General features: G+C 38.5%; 1 protein-coding gene across 15 annotated transcripts in view; it reads right to left on the bottom strand.

Moving 5' to 3' along the window:
• Positions 1 to 19309, bottom strand: part of ADIPOR2 (adiponectin receptor 2) — a 102637-nt gene that overhangs the window by 10794 nt on the left and 72534 nt on the right. For all 15 annotated transcript variants that reach the window (XM_074006066.1, XM_074006073.1, XM_074006067.1 and 12 more), the window contains one exon: positions 4120 to 4239. In XM_074006066.1, the coding sequence (XP_073862167.1) occupies positions 4120 to 4239 (120 nt within the window). The remainder of the gene's footprint in view (positions 1 to 4119; positions 4240 to 19309) is intronic.

Below are 19309 nucleotides of genomic sequence, written 5' to 3'. Positions count from 1 at the left end.
TTTTTTTTGAGATGGAGTCTCGCTCTGTCGCCCAGGCTGGAGTGCAGTGGTGCGATCTCAGCTCACTGCAAACTCCGCCTCCCGGGTTCACACCATTCTCCTGCCTCAGCCTCCTGAGTAGCTGGGACTACAGGTGCCCACCACCACGCCCGGCTAATTTTTTGTATTTTTTTTAGTAGAGACGGGGTTTCACCGTGGTCTCGATCTCCTGACCTTGTGATCCGCCCGCCTCGGCCTCCCAAAGTGCTGGGATTACAGGCGTGAGCCACCGCGCTCGGCCTTTAATTAATTATAAAACTTCCAACCTGAAGTTCCTTCATTTGTAAAATAGTGCTTCAGTTACTTCATAAGGAAATCATGAAGATCAAACAAAATGACACAAAGCATTTCATGAATTAGTTAGTAATTGCTCGCATCTACTCCAAAGACAGTATATGACTATCCCCAGGGGCTATCTCCTGTGGGACCGTTAGTGTCTAATCCACCTTCCTGCTCGTGCTGCAGAGAGATGGTAAAGAAGCTCAGCCCTAAACTGCCCTTTCAGTCCCTCAGCGCCCTTTCCTCCCTTTTCCTCATGGTCCCTCCCGCATCAGATTCTAGAGGAAAAGGGATCAGGAGTCTGATATCCCCTCTGTAGGAAGTCTGTCATCCTCTGCACTCTGCTTCTTTTAATGTCTCATAGCCCCAAGAGCTCACCCCACAAGGACCACTTAATCTTGACTAACTTGCTTCTGCTAGACAGAAGGATGCAAGGAAAAATGGCAGGCACAGGGTCTATCTTCCAGCTCATGTGGGCTGAGCAGTTCTTCCAGTCTATTATCCTATAAAGCAAGAATCCAGGCTACAAATCAGCAAGATTCACCTTCAGACAATGACCTCCACCATACCCACTACAGGGGTCTTGTGACAATATGGGTAAGCCACAGAAACTTGGTGCTCTCTCTACGCTGTGGAAAGACTGCCACTTACTCCCAGCTACTGTGCCCATTCCTTCTGATCCACAACCTGTTTCTTGTTCTCTGCTCTCTTACTTCCTTACAGACACTTGTAAAAGAACTAATCCTCTGTGTGACATCTCTACCTCCGAAGGAAGTGAGGACTAACAGTTTAAGAACAGATGTGTCCCTCTTAACACTCTATCCAAACTAGCCCCCCCGCCTCTTCCCTGTTCTTCCTGCCCCCAGCCATACATAACCTCTCCTTCCTCCCCTTCCAACTCAAAACTTGGGGTCTATGGTTACTGGTGCAAATCTGGCTATTCTATGCTTGCTCCTAACATACGATAAAATAAAATAATGCCAAAAGACTAATCTTTATTTTTAACATCTGCTGCTAATAGTACTACCACTTACAAAAGTAGCTGTATAAGATCTTCCACAGGACTTTATGGAGAGAAGGAGAGAAAGGGAGTCAGGGATCCAGTGTCCCTTCTGTTGGAACTGTTGGAAGTCTGTCAACCTCTGCAGTCTGCTTCTTTTAGTGTCAGAGACAGACCAAGATACTGAATTTTTTGCGTCAAATTTGAATTTGGGAAAAGACCACTATTGTTGAGATTAACCTTACAAAATGTTGCTATTACCTCACTTTGGGGGCATTTTATTTTCTGAGAGGGAGAGGAAGATAGAAATCAATCCTTACATCTTCAAGGCAATTCACAATGTGCACACAGCTCTGCTGTATCCAAAGTGCTACTCTGCTACCCCACATAGACAAAAGAGTCATATGTTCCCTTTTTACATTCAAAAAGAATATGTGAGTTTCTTACTGGTTATATATGCATATAATTTCAGAGTGATTTTCCCTGTTATTTCTAAACAAATGTTCTAGTGGTCTAAATACTGAGACAAGGAGCTATACTTTCTTAATTACACTGCAATTAGTGACACACTCAACAGACACTGCACCCTCATTCTCAACTTGGAGTCATATATAGTCAGCCAAATTCCAACACAAATAGGTATATCCTCTTTTACCTCCTAGAATAAAAGAAAAGGTCACAGCTTAGCCAAAGACATATTTATTTATAAGCTTGACAAAGACACTACCTACCTTCAAATATCTTAGCAATAATCCACTGGGTATGTGGGTATATTAGACCATAAAGTGCACAGAAACATTTCTTTAAAAAACAGCCGGGCACAATGACTCACACCTGTAATCCCAGCACTATAGGAGGCCGAGGTGGGCGGATCACGAGGTCAGGAGATCGAGACCATCCTGGCCAACATGGTGAAACCCCATCTCTACTAAAAGTACAAAAATTAGCCAGGCATGGTAGCGCATGCCTGTAATTCCAGCTACTCAGGAGGCTGAGGCAGGAGAAACACTTGAACCCAGGAGTCGGAGGTTGCAGTGAGTGGAGATTGTACCACTGCACTCCAGCCTTGCGACAGAGTGAGACTCAAAAATAAATAAATTTCAAAAACAAATAAACTGCCCGTAGCACACATCCTATTCCCACATGGACCTGGTTATCCTGGTAAAATAGCAAAAACTGAAGTCTAGGGGAAAAAAGAGTGACCAAGATCACAGCACATTTCATATTAAACTGTCTCCGTTTACTCGCTTCCAATCCAAGAAATAGAATCCCTGTACCACTAGACATGGCTGGTTTTCAAGTGTGGTCAGTTGCACTGCCATGGCAGGGTAGACCCACACCAGACAACACTGTGTAACAGGATGCCTCTTCATTCTGCTGTCATAAACAAACTGCTAAGGGATATTTACAACACTCCTTTTTCTTCAGAAGATCATAGTTTGTAGCAAACAAATGTCCTGCCCTATTTATTCTCCGATTCACTGTTTAATTTAGAGTTTTAGTTGCTTTATTCTTTGCTCTCTGTTCAGAAAGGGAGGACAAAAAGGCAGTTAAGTCAGCTACAGTACCCGCTGATCTCTAAATATTAAAATTTCCTAATGGCCCAGATACTAAATTTGCCAACTTTGAGAGATTTCTTCACACCAAATTTTCATTTTAAAAACAAAATAATCTTTTGTATCCCTTTGTGCTAATTCTCCTGAGACAGTGATCACTAGAATGAATCTATTGTTTTGTTCAGTTTCTTCACTCATTTTCAAACTGGCTAAAATTTTCTATTTCAGACCCATAAATGTTTAAACTCCCCCTGAAAACCCACTGGACCCTTAGTCTTGGAAAGGATGTCTATGTTCAGATCATAATGTTCTCTTTTCATACCCTGGTCCAAAGTGATAGTATTCTAAGTCCACTGATCCCAATTATTTCCAGCATTATTGTGAATGTAAGAAAACCTATAGTCTCCTGTATCTAAGACCATGTGCATAAAAAGTTTTGGTTTCATAAAAGCCATGAAAAGCTAAGTGTCACAAAAATTTCTCTCTAAATAGTAGTTCTCCAAAAATGTTTAATAAATCAATTTATATACACACAGACAGACTGACTTATGTTAATCAGATTCTACCTGCCAGGGCCCTTATTGATCTGATTGATCAAGTACCTACAAGTTTACCAGTGTGTCTATTTTCTCTAAGCAGGCAAACACAATTCTAATTACTATTTTAGAAAAAAAAAAAAAAGAGAATCCCACAATAGGTCCTAGGGAATCAGACAATGGACTGGAAGAAAAACCTTAGAGACAGAATATATACCAGCTGAACTGAAAATACCAGATGTACATGAAAACTGGAAAATTTCTCTCTCAAGAGTAGCCTGATTACTCAGAATTCCTAAAATCCCTAGAAAGAACAGTACATTTGCCATTGCAGTCAGTCAGCAGAAGAAATTTAAGGGACCTGAGGAGGGCATTTTCGTATCTCCAGGCGTCAACCACTTCTGATTATGTTTCATTCTGTTTGTCTAAACCACCAATAAGACATTTACTCTCTTAATCTACATTAGGAAATATTTGTTTCAAAGCTGGATATCCTAGTTTTATCAGAGCTTTATCATGGCTACTCCAAGCCAACAAATGTATTGTGTCTTCAACAAGATTAGAGTCCCAAGACCACCTCTGTCCCCATCTTGCCACAAATCTTCCCCAAAGCAAACCAAAGGCTACTGTACTACCACTCTCTCTAAAGGTTTCTGTTTGGGAAGGGCTAAATACATAGCATGACAATGACAAGAAACTGCACTCTTACCTTACAAACAAATTCTTCCATTTTTTCCATAGCATGATGGGCTTGCAAGAGAGGGGACATGCCCATAAACCCCTCATCTTCCTGAGGAGCTTCATCACGGCACTCGTGTTCCTCAGAGCTCTGCAAGGCAATCACAGAAACAGTCAAGGACAGAGACTGGGAGCCAAATGACACAATCAATACATTTCCCTTGCAGAATTATAATGAAATTCTTAAGGTTAAAACAAGGCCTTAGACAAGAATCAACAATATAGTAAGTCAGTTTATTACAGAATTATTAGTATTAAAAATGAACTCTAGTACTCAATTCTTCTCTGACAGATGAATTAACTGTCTACTATAGCAGTTTGTGTTTGTTTCAGTAGCAAATTCCTGGCTTTACTGGTTTGTTTTTTAAGAATTATGTCATAGAACCATAATAATATTACATAAAATTGAGAAATTACTGAGGGGAAAACCTCCAAGACTCGCACCTGGGACACATGAAATAAATAACTGTGATACACAATGTGGTAAGTACTCTAGTGGCAGAGAGAAAAAGGAGAGAAAAACATATAACAAATTTTTAAAAAAATATATCCAACACAGAGGAAAAGGCTTTATATATAGGTCATCTAACTTAATCCTAACAACCGCCTTATTAAGTATTCTCATTCCCATTTAACATATTAAGAGCATTAGGCAAAGAGGTTAAATAAGTTGTCCAAGGTTAAAGCTGAAGTGGAAAAGTCAAACTCCAAAACCCATTGCCTTCCCACATTCTGAAGAAAATGACTGATCTGTATAGGCAAATGGAAAAAGAAGTGACAATCCGGTATGGTCTAAAGAGATAAATTACTAAAATTAAAATTTCTGCCTCCAGACCAAGGTTCATACTGGTTTAGATAAAATGATATTGTGAGAAGAAGGGCAGCAGACTGGAAGTCAGGAGACCACAGTGGTGAGGCCCGCTCTACCACTAACATCAACGGATCCTCACTGCAGGTCCATTTTCTCCCTATATATCACGGGAGGAGTTTAAACAATCTCTACAGTCTTCTACATCTCTAAAAAATTCTATAATTCTTTAACTCAATGAATAAGACAACACAAGAGAACCACAATTCCCTACCTAACCAAGAGTCTGTCTAGACAAACAGTACTGCTAGCATCACTGCACAAAGAAATGAATGAATCCTCCACCTCTAACCGAAAAACTAATTGGTAAGAATGAACACAGAGGCAATGGGTAATCTACTACAACACTTTACATTTGATCTTGTTTAAAAGGAAATTCTGAGATTTTAATATTCCTGTTCTCCAGTTTATAAGACACTAGAGGCTATGATGTGGCATGTGAGACATGTTACACACCCAGTCTGATTTTATAAAAACATATAATCTCCAAGAAAACCATCTTGAATAAAATAACCTCCCCATCTTTGCTTATCTAAAAAGTACTATCTATCCTTCAATGACTAACCTTCATAGTTGCTATTTAAAACCCTTCTTTAACTATCCTAAACTCGTGTTCTTCAACCTTTCTTTCATTACTGCTACCCCCAAGCCCGGGACATTTTTTTTTTTTCTTTTTTTTCCTCTCTCTCTTTGAGACAGGGGACAGGGTCTTGCTCTGTCACCCAGGCTCCTGGAGTACAGTGGTGCGATCATGGCTCACTGCAGCCTCAAGCTCCTGGGCTCAAGCAATCCTCCACCTCAGCCTCCTGAACAGCTGAGGCTACAGGTGTGCACCACTGTGCACACGTGTGTGTGTGCACCACCGTGGGCACATGTGTGTGCAGCGTGCACTACAGGTATGCACCACTGTGTCTGTGTGTGCACATGTGTGTTTATGTGTGTGTAGAGACAAGGTCTATGTTGCTCAGGCTGGTCTTGAACTCCTGGCCTCAAGCAATCCTCCTGCCTCAGCTTCCAAATATATTGGGATTATAGGTATGAGCCACTGCACCCAGCCCTGGGACATTTTTAGATTGCTTTCTTAATCCCCATGAATTTTAATAACACAGATATACTATCTATGTACTGTGGCCCTATGGGGGGTTACAAACCATAGTAGTATTTAATAGTTTTTCACCGCCCACCCCACCAAGAACCAATTTTCACTAGAGACTGCATAACCTATCTAATCCACAGCAGTTGCTTCTTCTGACTTGTTTCTTCTTCTGACTTCTTCTTCTGATTTCTTTAGCACTTAAGTCTGTGCCTCTCATTTGACAGTAATATCTGATTACAACTTTTATTGATTTATACTGTTTTATTTAATGTTTAATAGAATTTTACATTTTTAGTGTATCATTTCCTAAACTAGATTTTAAGTGTCTATCTTCTTCCCCATGGCTTCCGGAACATACTTACATGATGGCTAAATTAATAAATGCTCTAGAAGACTTTCAACAACAGATTAATGAGGGCTGTGCCTAATTAAACATGAAATTAAAATGATAAAATTCCATTAAAATTATATAAAACCTGAAAACGGGCAATAGCTTGAAACGATTATAGCAGACCGATTTTAAAATATAAAATTATATGTTATATAAAATAGCTCAAATATTTATGCATATTCAACGGGTATTTGATTCTTCACAAAGAAACAGAAACAGTCTTTATTCTCATGCAAATTATTGTCAGCAGTTTCAAAACTACAAATATGCACATAAAACACAATATGGTTAATGTATACTACCATTAAGTAAAACCTGATGAAATTGCACTCTGAATCAATATGATTCAGTAAGTAATCAATGCGCTTACTCACAATCAGTAATTTTGATTATCAGGCTAAATGTAACTGATTACATACAGGACTACTGATAGCAGCCAAGACAGGAGGATGGCTTGAGCCCAGGAGCTCGAGACCAGCCTGGGCAACATGGTAAAACCCCATCTCCACAAAAAATATAAAAATTAGCCAAGAGTGGTGTTGTGTGGCTGTCTGCACTCCCAGCTACTCAAGAAGCTCAGGGGAAGACTCCTTGAGCCCCAGGAGGTCAAGGTTGCAATGAGCTGTGATCGGGCCACTGCATTCCAGCCTGGGCAACAGAGCTACACTCTGTCTCAAAAAAAAAAAAAAAAAGACTTTAGTAAAAATAAATATTTCCATCCATCCCAATATGTGAGCAAGATTCAGAATCTTTATAAAAGAATTATTTCCGGCCAGGCACAGTGGTTTACGCCTGTAATCCCAGCACTTTGGGAGGCCAAGGCGGGTGCACCACCTGAGGTCAGGATGTTGAGACCTGCCTAGCCAACATGGTGAAATCCCATCTCTACTAAAAATACAAGAATTAGCCAGGTGAGGTGGCGCGCACCTGTAATCCCAGCTACTCAGGAGGCCTGAGACAGGAGAATCGCTTGAACCCAGGAGGTGGGGGTTGCAGTGAGCCGAGATCGTGCCACTGCACTCCAGCCTGGGCAACAAGAGAAACAAACAAAACGAAAATATTTCCTTCAGAAGGGCAAAGTATTAATAAATCTGTTGATTTACCAAGTATTATGACCAATTCTCACCCTTGTATAATGGAATATTCACAAATATGTTCTCAAAGGATAAATTAAAATACTAGACCATAATTAACTATTTATTGTGTTCAAGTATTATGGAGTTGCTAACGAGGTATCCACATGGTGTGGGTGGTGGTAAATGCAGTTCCCTGGGTTAGAGAGAGGATAAAGTAGGAATACAGTGGCAGAGTTACACACTGGCTAAAACACAGGATAAAAAATACTTTCCCTAGAGTATACCGTATGTCACATACTGACGGCTTGGAAAGACTATGCAGCCACTATATTTAAAACAGTCTCTGTCTTCCAATATTAAGTCCAAATGACTATTATGAGTGAAATTACTATTTCTAACTTCCATCCAACAGCCACCAAACCACAGTACCCAAAGATATTTCTGAATAAATTGTATCTATATTCAATGATCACATACATGCTATGTTCTGCTTCTGTTGTCATACTCCTTACCACATACCCTCAACAAAATTATGACAAGATACACGACATTGTGAAAGATTAAACAAAACCAAAGCTGCCAAGAATAAAGGCATAAAACTTAATTCTCCAGCTTTTTCCATGAATAACTATTATATTTAAATTTGTAGAGGTCAATGCTTTGAAATGAGCACACAGACATTTTGAAATAGCTCTTCCCTCCCGCCATCTGTTTTCAGTAAAGTCCATCTGTGAGAACTTTGCTGACTGTATTTCAAAACATAGTAACACTTGACTTTGATGATCTGTCCAAACTGCAATCTAAAATGAGAATTTTCCAGAGTACACTTTACCTTTGGAAAGACAGAACCATAGTGATAAAGATAAAAGGTCTTTAAGATCAGCCTAATATGAAAATAATTCACAAACCTATTGGGTATTTATTGGTTTTGGCCTAACTCAATTCAACAGAGTAATTCAGCTTAACAAATATTTATTAGATGATTAAAAATAAGATGAATAAAACATAGTCTCTATCTTCCATGAACTTACAATCTAATAAAGTGCTAAATTAGCCACATAAATAACTATCATAGGGAAAAAAGGTATAGCTAGTTCAAAGATAGAAATGATAAGGTTCAGGAAAAGCTGCATGAAGAATAAAAATTTTGCAAAGATGAGATAAAGGAAAATAACCAAGTGGGAAAAACAAAAGTATCATGTTGAGAAAAAGAGACTACTAGTTCAACTAAAGCTTCAGGTGCATTTAGGAAAGTAGCAAAACATAAATGATGTATTTAAATGTTAGTGGAAGTGCACAAAGTGCCACAAAGACTCCCAATCATGATACTATCTACCATCCACAATTAGACGAAAAAGGTCAAGAAATGGTACAGTACCCAGGGCTGGAAACAGTAAACCTTTGATTAAAATTTGTCTGCCTTTATAAATGTCATTTAGAACTGAGACCTTCTGCATTCACATAGCTTAATTATGAGGACTAAGATCTATGGCCCCTATATCAACATAACTTTATTATTTGTTCTAGGAAATTATTGCCCAGGAAGGTAAGAATGCAAACCAGTAAATAACTTCATCATTAGCTTTAGGAATTTCTCAAAAACTCATTCAACTGAACAACAGACTGCACAATTCGATCCTTAGAATAATAAATTGCTCAACTGGGCAAACATGCTCACTTATCAAATAAGTATTTGTTTATCAAGACTTGATCCAAGAATTCTATCACGAACTTAGCACAGGGCCAAGTAAAATCTCCTTAAACTACCTGAACCCAGACCCCAAAACCCTGTAAATATCCATATCCAATACTTTCTTTCTGAAATACTTCTAGGACTCTTTAAGGCAGTGTTCACCCTTACTGAAGTATATAATAAACCTGGCTTAGTTTGATCAACAGGTGATTTTTATGGTCTTTTTCCAAGTTGACAGGTTGAAGCCAGCCTTAACTTTAGAAACTGGAAATGTGTGCCAAGGGCATTAGCAAGCTGATATTACTAACAAATGAAAACAAAGAAGTTTGTGGAAACAAAGCTATCCACAAAAATAAAAATAAAAAAAGATAGCTGAAGAATAAGTATTGATGGATATATACCCAGTATTCTCCAAAAGAATAACTGCAATGTGTAGTCTACATGAATATTCATTCTGGCCTGCCTAGAAATATATGTACTCTGACTTCCATCAAAGCTTGATGGAAAAGATCTTTAAAATCACTCAGTTTCTTAAAAATTCTCAAATAGCAATTCTTTTTTTTTTTTTTTTTTGAGACGAAGTCTCGCTCTTGTGCCCCCAGGCTGGAGTGTGATGGCGTGGTCTCGGCTCTCTCGGCTCACTGCAACCTCTGCCTCCAGGGTTCCAGCGATTCTCCTGCTTCAGCCTCCCGAGAAGTTGGGATTACAGGGGTGAGCCACCACGCCCAGCCTCTAATCTTAATTGAATTTCTTAAGCAGACTTCTCCATGAAAATAAAATGAAGTGACTGACAAGAGTCTATTTACAAGTTAGTTTTCTTATAATAAACTATTATATAGTGGCATTCTTGAGTTTGGTTAAAGTAAACCAGTTTAACAGAATATGAAGGTTGAATGAATAAAAGTTCCTTATCTCCCAATTTATAAAGAAGAATCTGGAGCAGAGGAAAAGTAGGACAACCATAAAGGCTGATCTCTTTATTCAACCTAATATCTTGAAAGCTCAGAAAGGGAGCAGGAGGCAGAGGGGAGCCATAAATACAAAGATTAGGACAACCTGGTTTGAAACGCCTCCATATTTTTGTCCAAAAGCTTACAGAATGCCTCCTAACTATACACTTTAGCAAATATAGTTAAGAGTCCAGGCTTTAGGGTCAGAGGCCTAGAGGCAATGATCTAATCATTTCAACATTACGCATTACACAAAATTTGAAACTGATATAAATTTCAAAAAGAAATTTGAATGATGGTATAATACTGGACCAGGAGGCTAAAGACCTAGATTTCAGGCCCTAGCTGTCTTGTCTTACTACCACATCCTCCACCCCACTGTACCTTGACCTTTCATTCCAACTATGCTGGACATTTTTCAGGTTCAGACATTAGTATGTGCCAGTGTGTACTCAATAACCATTAGCTATTATTATTACTATTCCCTACAGGCACCACATTATATCTTGCTTCTGAATCTTCATATCTGCTGTTCCCTTTGTCTAGAATGTCCTTTAGTCCTTTCTTAGCTAAATCCATTTGCAGCTGGAGTTACTACCATAGTAATCTGTGCATAAAATCACACAGCACTCACCACAAATGTACTGGTTTACCTGTCTCTCCAACTAAACTACATGCTGCTTAAGGGCAAAAACTATGTCTTCTCTTCTCAAGTCCAAAGTGCCAACACATGGTAAAGAAACTAAAAACATTTGAAGAAGGATTAAAAGCATCCGTGTGTCTACTAAACTAAATGACTTTTGGGATCCCTGCCACTTTGACAGTCTAGGAACCAAGTTTGAGTACGTGAAAGAAAGTTGGCATTATTTAAGAGAAATTAGGATTAGGAAGTTAGAATAGAAGGAAAAGCTGGTGGGGGAGTGGACAGTTAACCTTAGTTTAACATTAGTTCAATTTGAAATGGTTAAAAGTCTAATAAAGAAGAAAACACTTCTCATTTGAAGGGTCTAGGGGAAAAAAAAGAAGACAGCACTATGATGATAGATTTAGAAATCACCTTTATGAAAAGGTTGCTGAAGTCAAGGGTGGCTGAGATATGTGGATAACTTCAAGATGTGTTTATCAGGATTTACTACAGTTATAGTAGTCAAGTACTATTATAAAGGAAGGACAGAGTAACAATTATTATTTATTATACACTACATGCCAGACACTGTACTAAGTGATTTTTACAAATTAATCAAACCTTCATAACAAGTTTCTGAAATGAGTATATTTCTATTTCCATTTTATTAAGTGGAAATCTAGATCAAGCATGGTAAATGAAGAAATAGAAGCCACGAAAAGGTACACAGCTCTAAGTAGTACCTTAATTCCCAACCTAACACCACCACCTTTCTTGGCTAATTACTTCAAATATTATGCAAGTGTATACGCACATTAAATGTTTTCTGTAGATTGAATAAATGTCTCATTCATAAAGCAGGTATAACTACTTTAAAATACATGTAGGTGCTCCGTGAATTACACAATACAAATTCACTTAAGATGAACTGAATTCATAGCCAATTTCTTTTTTTTTTTTTTTTTTTTTTTTTTTGGAGACGGAGTCTCGCTCTGTCGCCCAGGCTGGAGTGCAGTGGCCGGATCTCAGCTCACTGCAAGCTCCGCCTCCCGGGTTTACGCCATTCTCCTGCCTCAGCCTCCCGAGTAGCTGGGACTACAGGCGCCGCCACCTCGCCCGGCTAGTTTTTTTGTATTTTTAGTAGAGACGGGGTTTCACCATGTTAGCCAGGATGGTCTCGATCTCCTGACCTTGTGATCCGCTCGTCTCGGCCTCCCAAAGTGCTGGGATTACAGGCTTGAGCCACCGCGCCCGGCCGCCAATTTCTATCATGTAGTTTTTTCAAACTAATATTTAAAATGTGAGTATCATGTAGTGAGGTCTGTTAAATATTTCTGATGTTTGAAGGGAGAATGGGATCATGTTCCTAACCCAGTAATTCCACTCACAGGTATGTAGCTAATGGAAGTGTATACATTTGTTCACTAAAAAGCAAGTACTGGAATGTTCATAGCAACACTATTTATAATAGCCCCAAGTTAGATACAACCCAGATTGCCTTCATATAAATAAAATAAAAATTGGTACAGTAACAAAGAAATACCACAGACCAATACAAATGAACAATCTACAGCTATACCCAGAAAATACAGATGAATTTCACAAACATGAAACTGAGCAAAAGAAGCCAGATACAAGAGTATATATGGAATCATTACAATGAGATAAAGTACAAAAGAAGCAAAATTAATCTATGCCATTAGAAGTCAGGGTAATGGTTCCCTCTGAGGGAGTGGGAATAGGCAGTTAGTATGAGGAGGTAATAAGGAACTTCCAGGAGTGCTGGTTATTCAGGAGTGTCTAGTTTATAAAAGTTTATCAAACTATCCACTTATGATATATCTACGTGTATATGTGTGTAATGCTTTAATAAGGTTTTTGTCGTTTTTCTTTGAAGGATCCTCCTATGCAGAAGTTTGAAAAATAATGATATAGAAGAGATCAGGGATACAAATTCAGGTCACTCTGAGTACAAAACCTTGCTTTTTTCCTTTTACCAAACTGTTTCCTACAAAATTATTTACTAGTCCACAGAAATGGCTTCACTAATAAAACCAGGCATGATAAAAGTTATCAAAGAAGGCATTAAAAGGGCTGCTTAGGCCGGGCGCGGTGGCTCAAGCCTGTAATCCCAGCACTTTGGGAGGCCGAGGCGGGTGGATCACGAGGTCAGGAGATCGAGACTATCCTGGCTAACACAGTGAAACCCCGTCTCTACTAAAAATACAAAAAAAAAAAAAACTAGCCGGGCGTGGTGGCGGGCGCCTGTAGTCCCAGCTACTTGGGAGGCTGAGGCGGGAGAATGGCGTGAACCCGGGAGGCGGAGCTTGCAGTGAGCCGAGATCACGCCACTGCACTCCAGCCTGGGAGACACAGCGAGACTCCGTCTCAAAAGAAAAAAAAAAAAAAAAAAAAAGGCTGCTTAAGCAAAGATACTTAACTGGAATGATTTGTGAAAAAAGTAAACTATGACCCTCACTCATTTTTTATCCCATTACAAAAAAGTATTAATATAGTGTCGGGGACCACAGAAATTTTGAGGATAAGAAAATCTTAGATGTTTATCACCCAGTTAAACATCTCCATTTTAATGTAAGGAAAATGAAACCCAAAGAAATCAAGAAAATTAGCCAAAGTCACACATCTGGCTGGCAATACAGCCAGGACTAAAACTCAGGTTTAATCATTCATTTCTTTACTTAAATACTGCACAAATACAATATTCTTGGAATATACATTTGTGTAATTTTCTGTTTTGAGCCAGGGTCTTCCTCTGTTGCCAAGGTTGGAATGCAGTGGCACAATCATGGCTCACTGCAGCCTCAAATTCCTGGGCTCAAGTGATTCTCCCATCTCAGCCTCCCAAGTAGCTGGGGACTACAGGTACATGCCACCAGGCCCGGGTAATTTTTGTATTCTTTGTAGAGATAAGGTTTCGCCATGTTGTCCAGTCTGATCTCGAACTCCTGGGCTCAAGCAATCTGCCTGCCTCAGCCTCTCAAAGTTGTTAGGATTACAGGCGTGAGCCATCAGGTCCAGCCATTCCTGGACTACTTTGGATGCAGAGGATAAACATGTTCAAGTGAGTGGAGACAGATAACCACCAATCTATTTTTTATAAGATAAATACAAATCTAATAAAAACAAAAAGAAATAAAGAGAGATTAACTTTGTCCTTTGGATATAACAGAGGAAGTCTTTTCTTTTTGATCCAAATATACACCTCCAATGATATGCTACATCTAACATTTATTAAGTGCCTTCTCTGTACCTGGCAGTGTTACCGCTGCTTCACATGCACTAAGTTATTCTCATTACAACCCTGTGAGACAAGAGGCATACTATTACATACTGCATTTACAAAAGAGGAAACACTCAGCTCCTCGAGGCCCAGCTTTACCCTGATGTAATTCCTGCTGGTCTGGAACTTACATATATGTATTATGAAAAGAAAATTGTGATCATTGGCTCTCAATCTTTAAGTGTGTCTCACAATCACATAGGGGAGCTTGTGATAAATACAGATTCCTACTGCAGAGATTTCAATTTCAAAGTATTTAGTTTCTAATACTCTTTCTAAAAATCCATTCTGCTTCATAAGGAATCGAAGAGACTAACCTCTCCATCACCTCAAATAAGGAAGGGATTCCTATGCACAGGTAAGCGTAATCTAACTGTACACACAGGTACTTATTTATTCAATGTTACTTGAGAGCCAGTTCCACAACTACAATGGATCACTATCACCTATCACAGGGTCTCTTTTTCCACAAGTCTGATCATCTATGGAAATAATGTACTTTAAAATGTATTAAAGGCAAATAACCATTGAAATTGCCATATCGCACTTTTTACAATACCAATGAAAAGAAAATCCTGCCCCTCTGAAGAGAAAAAGTATATCATCCCCCTGGACAAGAGTCCCGGTGTACAATACACATACATTCACATGAAACCTCAGTTTCCTCATCTGTAAAACAGATTCTAATAATATCTATTCCATAAGGCCACTGTAGGAATGAATAATATATTCAAAAGAGCTCAAAAATTGCTTCATCCATTGTAAAAGATCAATAAAAGTGAACTATCATTATTCTCCTGATAAGAATGCATTTATTCTCTCAAAAATTAAAGAAGTAGAATAGTTAAGCTTCCCTAAGCATCTAAATAGTATACCTCCCCATGTGCTCCTTTTATACATCTCTTTAAAGAAACTACTTGAAACCACTTAGACACAGAACTTTACATTTGTTGTTGATAAATTCATTCAACAACTGTTTGTTATATGCCACTCAAAGATCAGGTTAGACTCTGAGGATACCAGGGGAAAACAAAAAGATTCTTACCACCATGGAACTGAAGAGTCTACAAGCAAAAACAATTACTAAATAATTAAAAATCTTTATAAAATATGTTGTATCTATAAGTTTATAAACATAAATATATAAGTCACACAAATATATGTCATGATACGCACTGTAACAGAAAATAAAAGGTGATTAAAGATAACAATGGGAAACCTGATACAGAATGAAGTGGGGGTAGAGAACTTAACCTGAATACTGAAGGAGGAGCGGCAGTTAGGCAGAGGTGTGGGTGTAAGAACACTCCGGGCAGAGGAAAGAGCCATGTTTGAAGGCTCTGAGGCTGCAAAGAGCCCAGCCTGTTTAAGAAACTGAAATAAGGCCAATATGGTTGCTGCTCAATGAACATGGAGAGGAATGTCCTGAAATGAAGTTGGACAGATAGGGTAGCAGTGAGATCACCCAGGATCCTACAGGTTATAGAAAGGATTTGGGATTTTACCAAAAGTACAGTGGGAAACAAATGAATTTCTTAAATGGGAATGGCATAATAAACTTTGCATTTTTAAGAGCTCTCTCTAGGAACTGTGTGAAGGATATATTGGACAGTACAAGAAACAAAACAGAAGTCCTGACAGGTGTATTCCAGATGGAAGATGGTGGTGGCTTGAAGTAATGGCAGAACAGACAATGAGAAGACCATTTGAAGTTAAATTGACACAACTTGAGTTTTATAGTAAGTTTGAATTTAGATTCTATTTCCAAATTCCTCAAAGAGGTTAATATTCAAAATCCTGAGCAAAGCTAACCTAGGCAGGTCTCTTGATAAAAGCTCAAGAGTTAACTGACTACGAGGAAATACCATTTCACGCCCACTAGGACATTTATATTCAAAATATAGTAACAATAGTTAGTGTGGGTGTGGAGAAAGTGGAACCCCCACACATTGTTAGTGGGAATATAAACTGGTGCAGCTGCTATGAAAAACACTCAAAATATTTTTTTTTTTTTTTTTTTTTTTGAGACGGAGTCTCGCTCTGTCGCCCAGGCTGGAGTGCAGTGGCCGGGTCTCAGCTCACTGCAAGCTCCGCTTCCCGGGTTCACACCATTCTCCTGCCTCAGCCTCCGGAGTAGCTGGGACTACAGGCGCCCGCCACCTCGCCCGGCTAGTTTTTTGTATTTTTAGTAGAGACAGGGTTTCACCATGTTAGCCAGGATGGTCTCAATCTCCTGACCTTGTGATCCGCCCGTCTCGGCCTCCCAAAGTGCTGGGATTACAGGCTTGAGCCACCGCGCCCGGCCCACTCAAAATATTAAACACAGAGTTAACATATAATCCAGAAAAATCCCTCCTGAGTATATACCCAACAGAAATGAAAACAAATCCATACAAAAGCTTTTACATGAATGATACAGCAACATTATTCGCAACAGTCGAAAAGTGTAAACAATCCAAGTGTCCATCAATCATTATTGGATAGATAAACTATAGTACAGTAGCTTCCCCATCCACAGGAAATATGTTCTAAGAACCCCAGAGGATGCCTGAAATCATGGATAGCGCTGGACCCTATATATGCTGTGTTTTTTCCTATACATACATACCTATAACAATGTTTAATTTATAAATGAGGTATAGTAAGAGATTAACAATAACCAATAATAAAATAGAACAATTTTAACAATATACTGTAAAAAAAAAAGTTATGTGAATATGCTCTCTCACTCAAAATATCTTAGCGTACTGTACTCAGGCTTCTTGTGATCTGTGACCTTATAACAAGATGGCTACTAAGTAAGTAGGCAGCCATCTGCAGCGTGGATATGCTGGACAAAGGGATGATTCATTTCCTGGGTAAGACAGGACAGGGCAAGGAAGGTGTGAGACTTCATCACACCACTCAGATCAGCACAAAGTTTAAAACTTATAAATTATTTCTGAATTTTTCATTTAATATTTTCAGATCTCGGTTGACCCAGGGGTAACTGAAACCAGAGAATGTGAAACCACAAATAAGAAAGGACCTCTGTATATCCATACAATGGAATATTATTCAGTCATAAAAAGGAATGAAGTATTGGTACATACTACAATATTGATGAAACTTAAAAACATTATGCTAAGTAAAAGAAGCTAGATACAAAACACCACATGTCTTACAATTCCATTTATTAAAAAGTCCAGAATAGACAAAGCCATAGAAACAGAGAGTAGACCAGAGGTTGCCTAGGGTTGGGGGTAGAGATGGGAAGTGATGGCAAATGGGATAAAGTTTTTCTTTAGGGGATGATGAAAATGTCATAAAGTTAGATTGAAGTGATGGTTGTACAACCCTGTGACTAATAAAACCATTGAATTGTATACTTTAAATGGGTTAATTTTATGGTATGTAAAATTTATCTCAAAAAAATTTTTAAGAGTCAACTGTGAGTAAATGTGATATTCTCCTTTAACAAACAGTAAATAAATCTAACTTCATTTTCCTAATAATCCTCAGAGAATGTGTTGAGATTTCTTTGTAAAGCATGTTGCTAAGAAGTTTTTAATACATTAACTATTTTAAATAAAATACTTATTTAAAATAAGTAAGTATAAAAAATAGAGACTGGTTTGGTTGTTTTTCTGTTTTTTATTATTATTATTTTTATTTTTTTTCCCTTAACTATCTCCTACCAGAAGGAGGTGTTTTGTTTTGTTTTGTTTTCCCTGAGACAGAGTTTTACCCTGTCACCCAGGCTGGAGTGCAGCAGTGCGATCTCGGTTCACTGCAACCTCCACCTCCCAGGTTCAAGCGATTCTCCTACCTCAGCCTCCCGAGTAGCTGGGATTACAGGTGCCTGCCATCATACCCAGCTAATTTTTGTATTTTTAGTAGAAACAGGGTTTCACCATGATGGACACGCTGGTCTCAAACTCCTGACCTCGTGATCTGCCTGCCTCGGCCTCCCAAATTGCTGGCATTACAGGTGTGAGCCACTGCGCCTGGCCAGAAAGGAGGTTTTTAAACAGTAGTGAGCATCTTAGTTGTGAAGCAAAAAAAATATACCCAGGATCCAAAGATTCTGATTCAGCAGGCCTGGAATAAAATCCTGGCGTTTGTACTTTTCTATAAAGGGCAATATGTGATCAGGTGGGCACTCCTAATAGGTTTATTGATTTAAAGAAACTTGGCAGTAAATAAAGACTTGTACAAAAAGATACCAGTCTGTAATGCACATAATTACCTTAAATCTTACTTTATAAATTCAGAATTACACTTAATAAAAAACGAGACACCCCTGGTGCTTTTCCTATTTTGCTTTTATCCTTATTCACGATTGGCATGTGAATGCCAATCTCCACAACTTAAGACAGCGTAAGGGCTGCCATCATGTTTTAAATGAAGCCTAAGAAATTTAGTTAAGATCTGCATCTTCTAAAAAAGGGGAAAAAACAAAGAAAATGATGCAAAATTGTTAGGAATGTGAACGACTATACTATGATATATTCGTTTTATTTGCTTTCCAAATAAACAGAAAACCCATTACAAAGTTAGAATGCATCTGAGATGCAAAATTACCCTGGCCTAACAGAAAATGAGGTCTGCAACAACTTCTGTCAAAAAACAAGACCAACTACTGAATCTAATCTCTAGGTTCAATATAAACACTCAGGGACTGAGTTTGGAATTCAGAAACATTAAGTCAATCTGGTGCCAATTCTCATAAAGGCAGCTTTGTTCAGCAGAAAGCGCAGTCAGAAGACTCAGCACATGCTCTCATTTTGTCACGTTACCTTGGGCAAATTACTAACCTTTCTAAATCCTATTTTCGTCCACTTTCAAAAAGAAATCATATCTGCTCTTTCTATTTCAGAGCACAGTTTTGAGAAGCAAATGAGATAATGTCTATGAAAGTGATACAATTAAAGTATTACTAGAATTATTGAGAAGGCTGCAGTCTACAGTTCAGATGTTTCAACTTCAAAACCGAAAATTTTAAGAAACGAGTCCTTTCTCCAAACACAAACAAAAAATCAGTACATAGAACTCCTCAAATCACTAAGATACTAATATTTTGCCTTTTATTTCAGTCTCAAAACTGCAGTTCTCTGTAACTCTATCCCCTTTCTTTTCTAGCTCCCATGTGCACTATACATTAACCATGAAATTGGCAGCA

Source organism: Macaca fascicularis, chromosome 11 (genome assembly GCF_037993035.2).
Source record: "Macaca fascicularis isolate 582-1 chromosome 11, T2T-MFA8v1.1".
In the NCBI taxonomy this organism is placed as follows: domain Eukaryota; kingdom Metazoa; phylum Chordata; class Mammalia; order Primates; family Cercopithecidae; genus Macaca; species Macaca fascicularis.
Note: the sequence above shows the minus strand (reverse complement) of the source record. Positions and strands in the feature narration are given on the sequence as shown.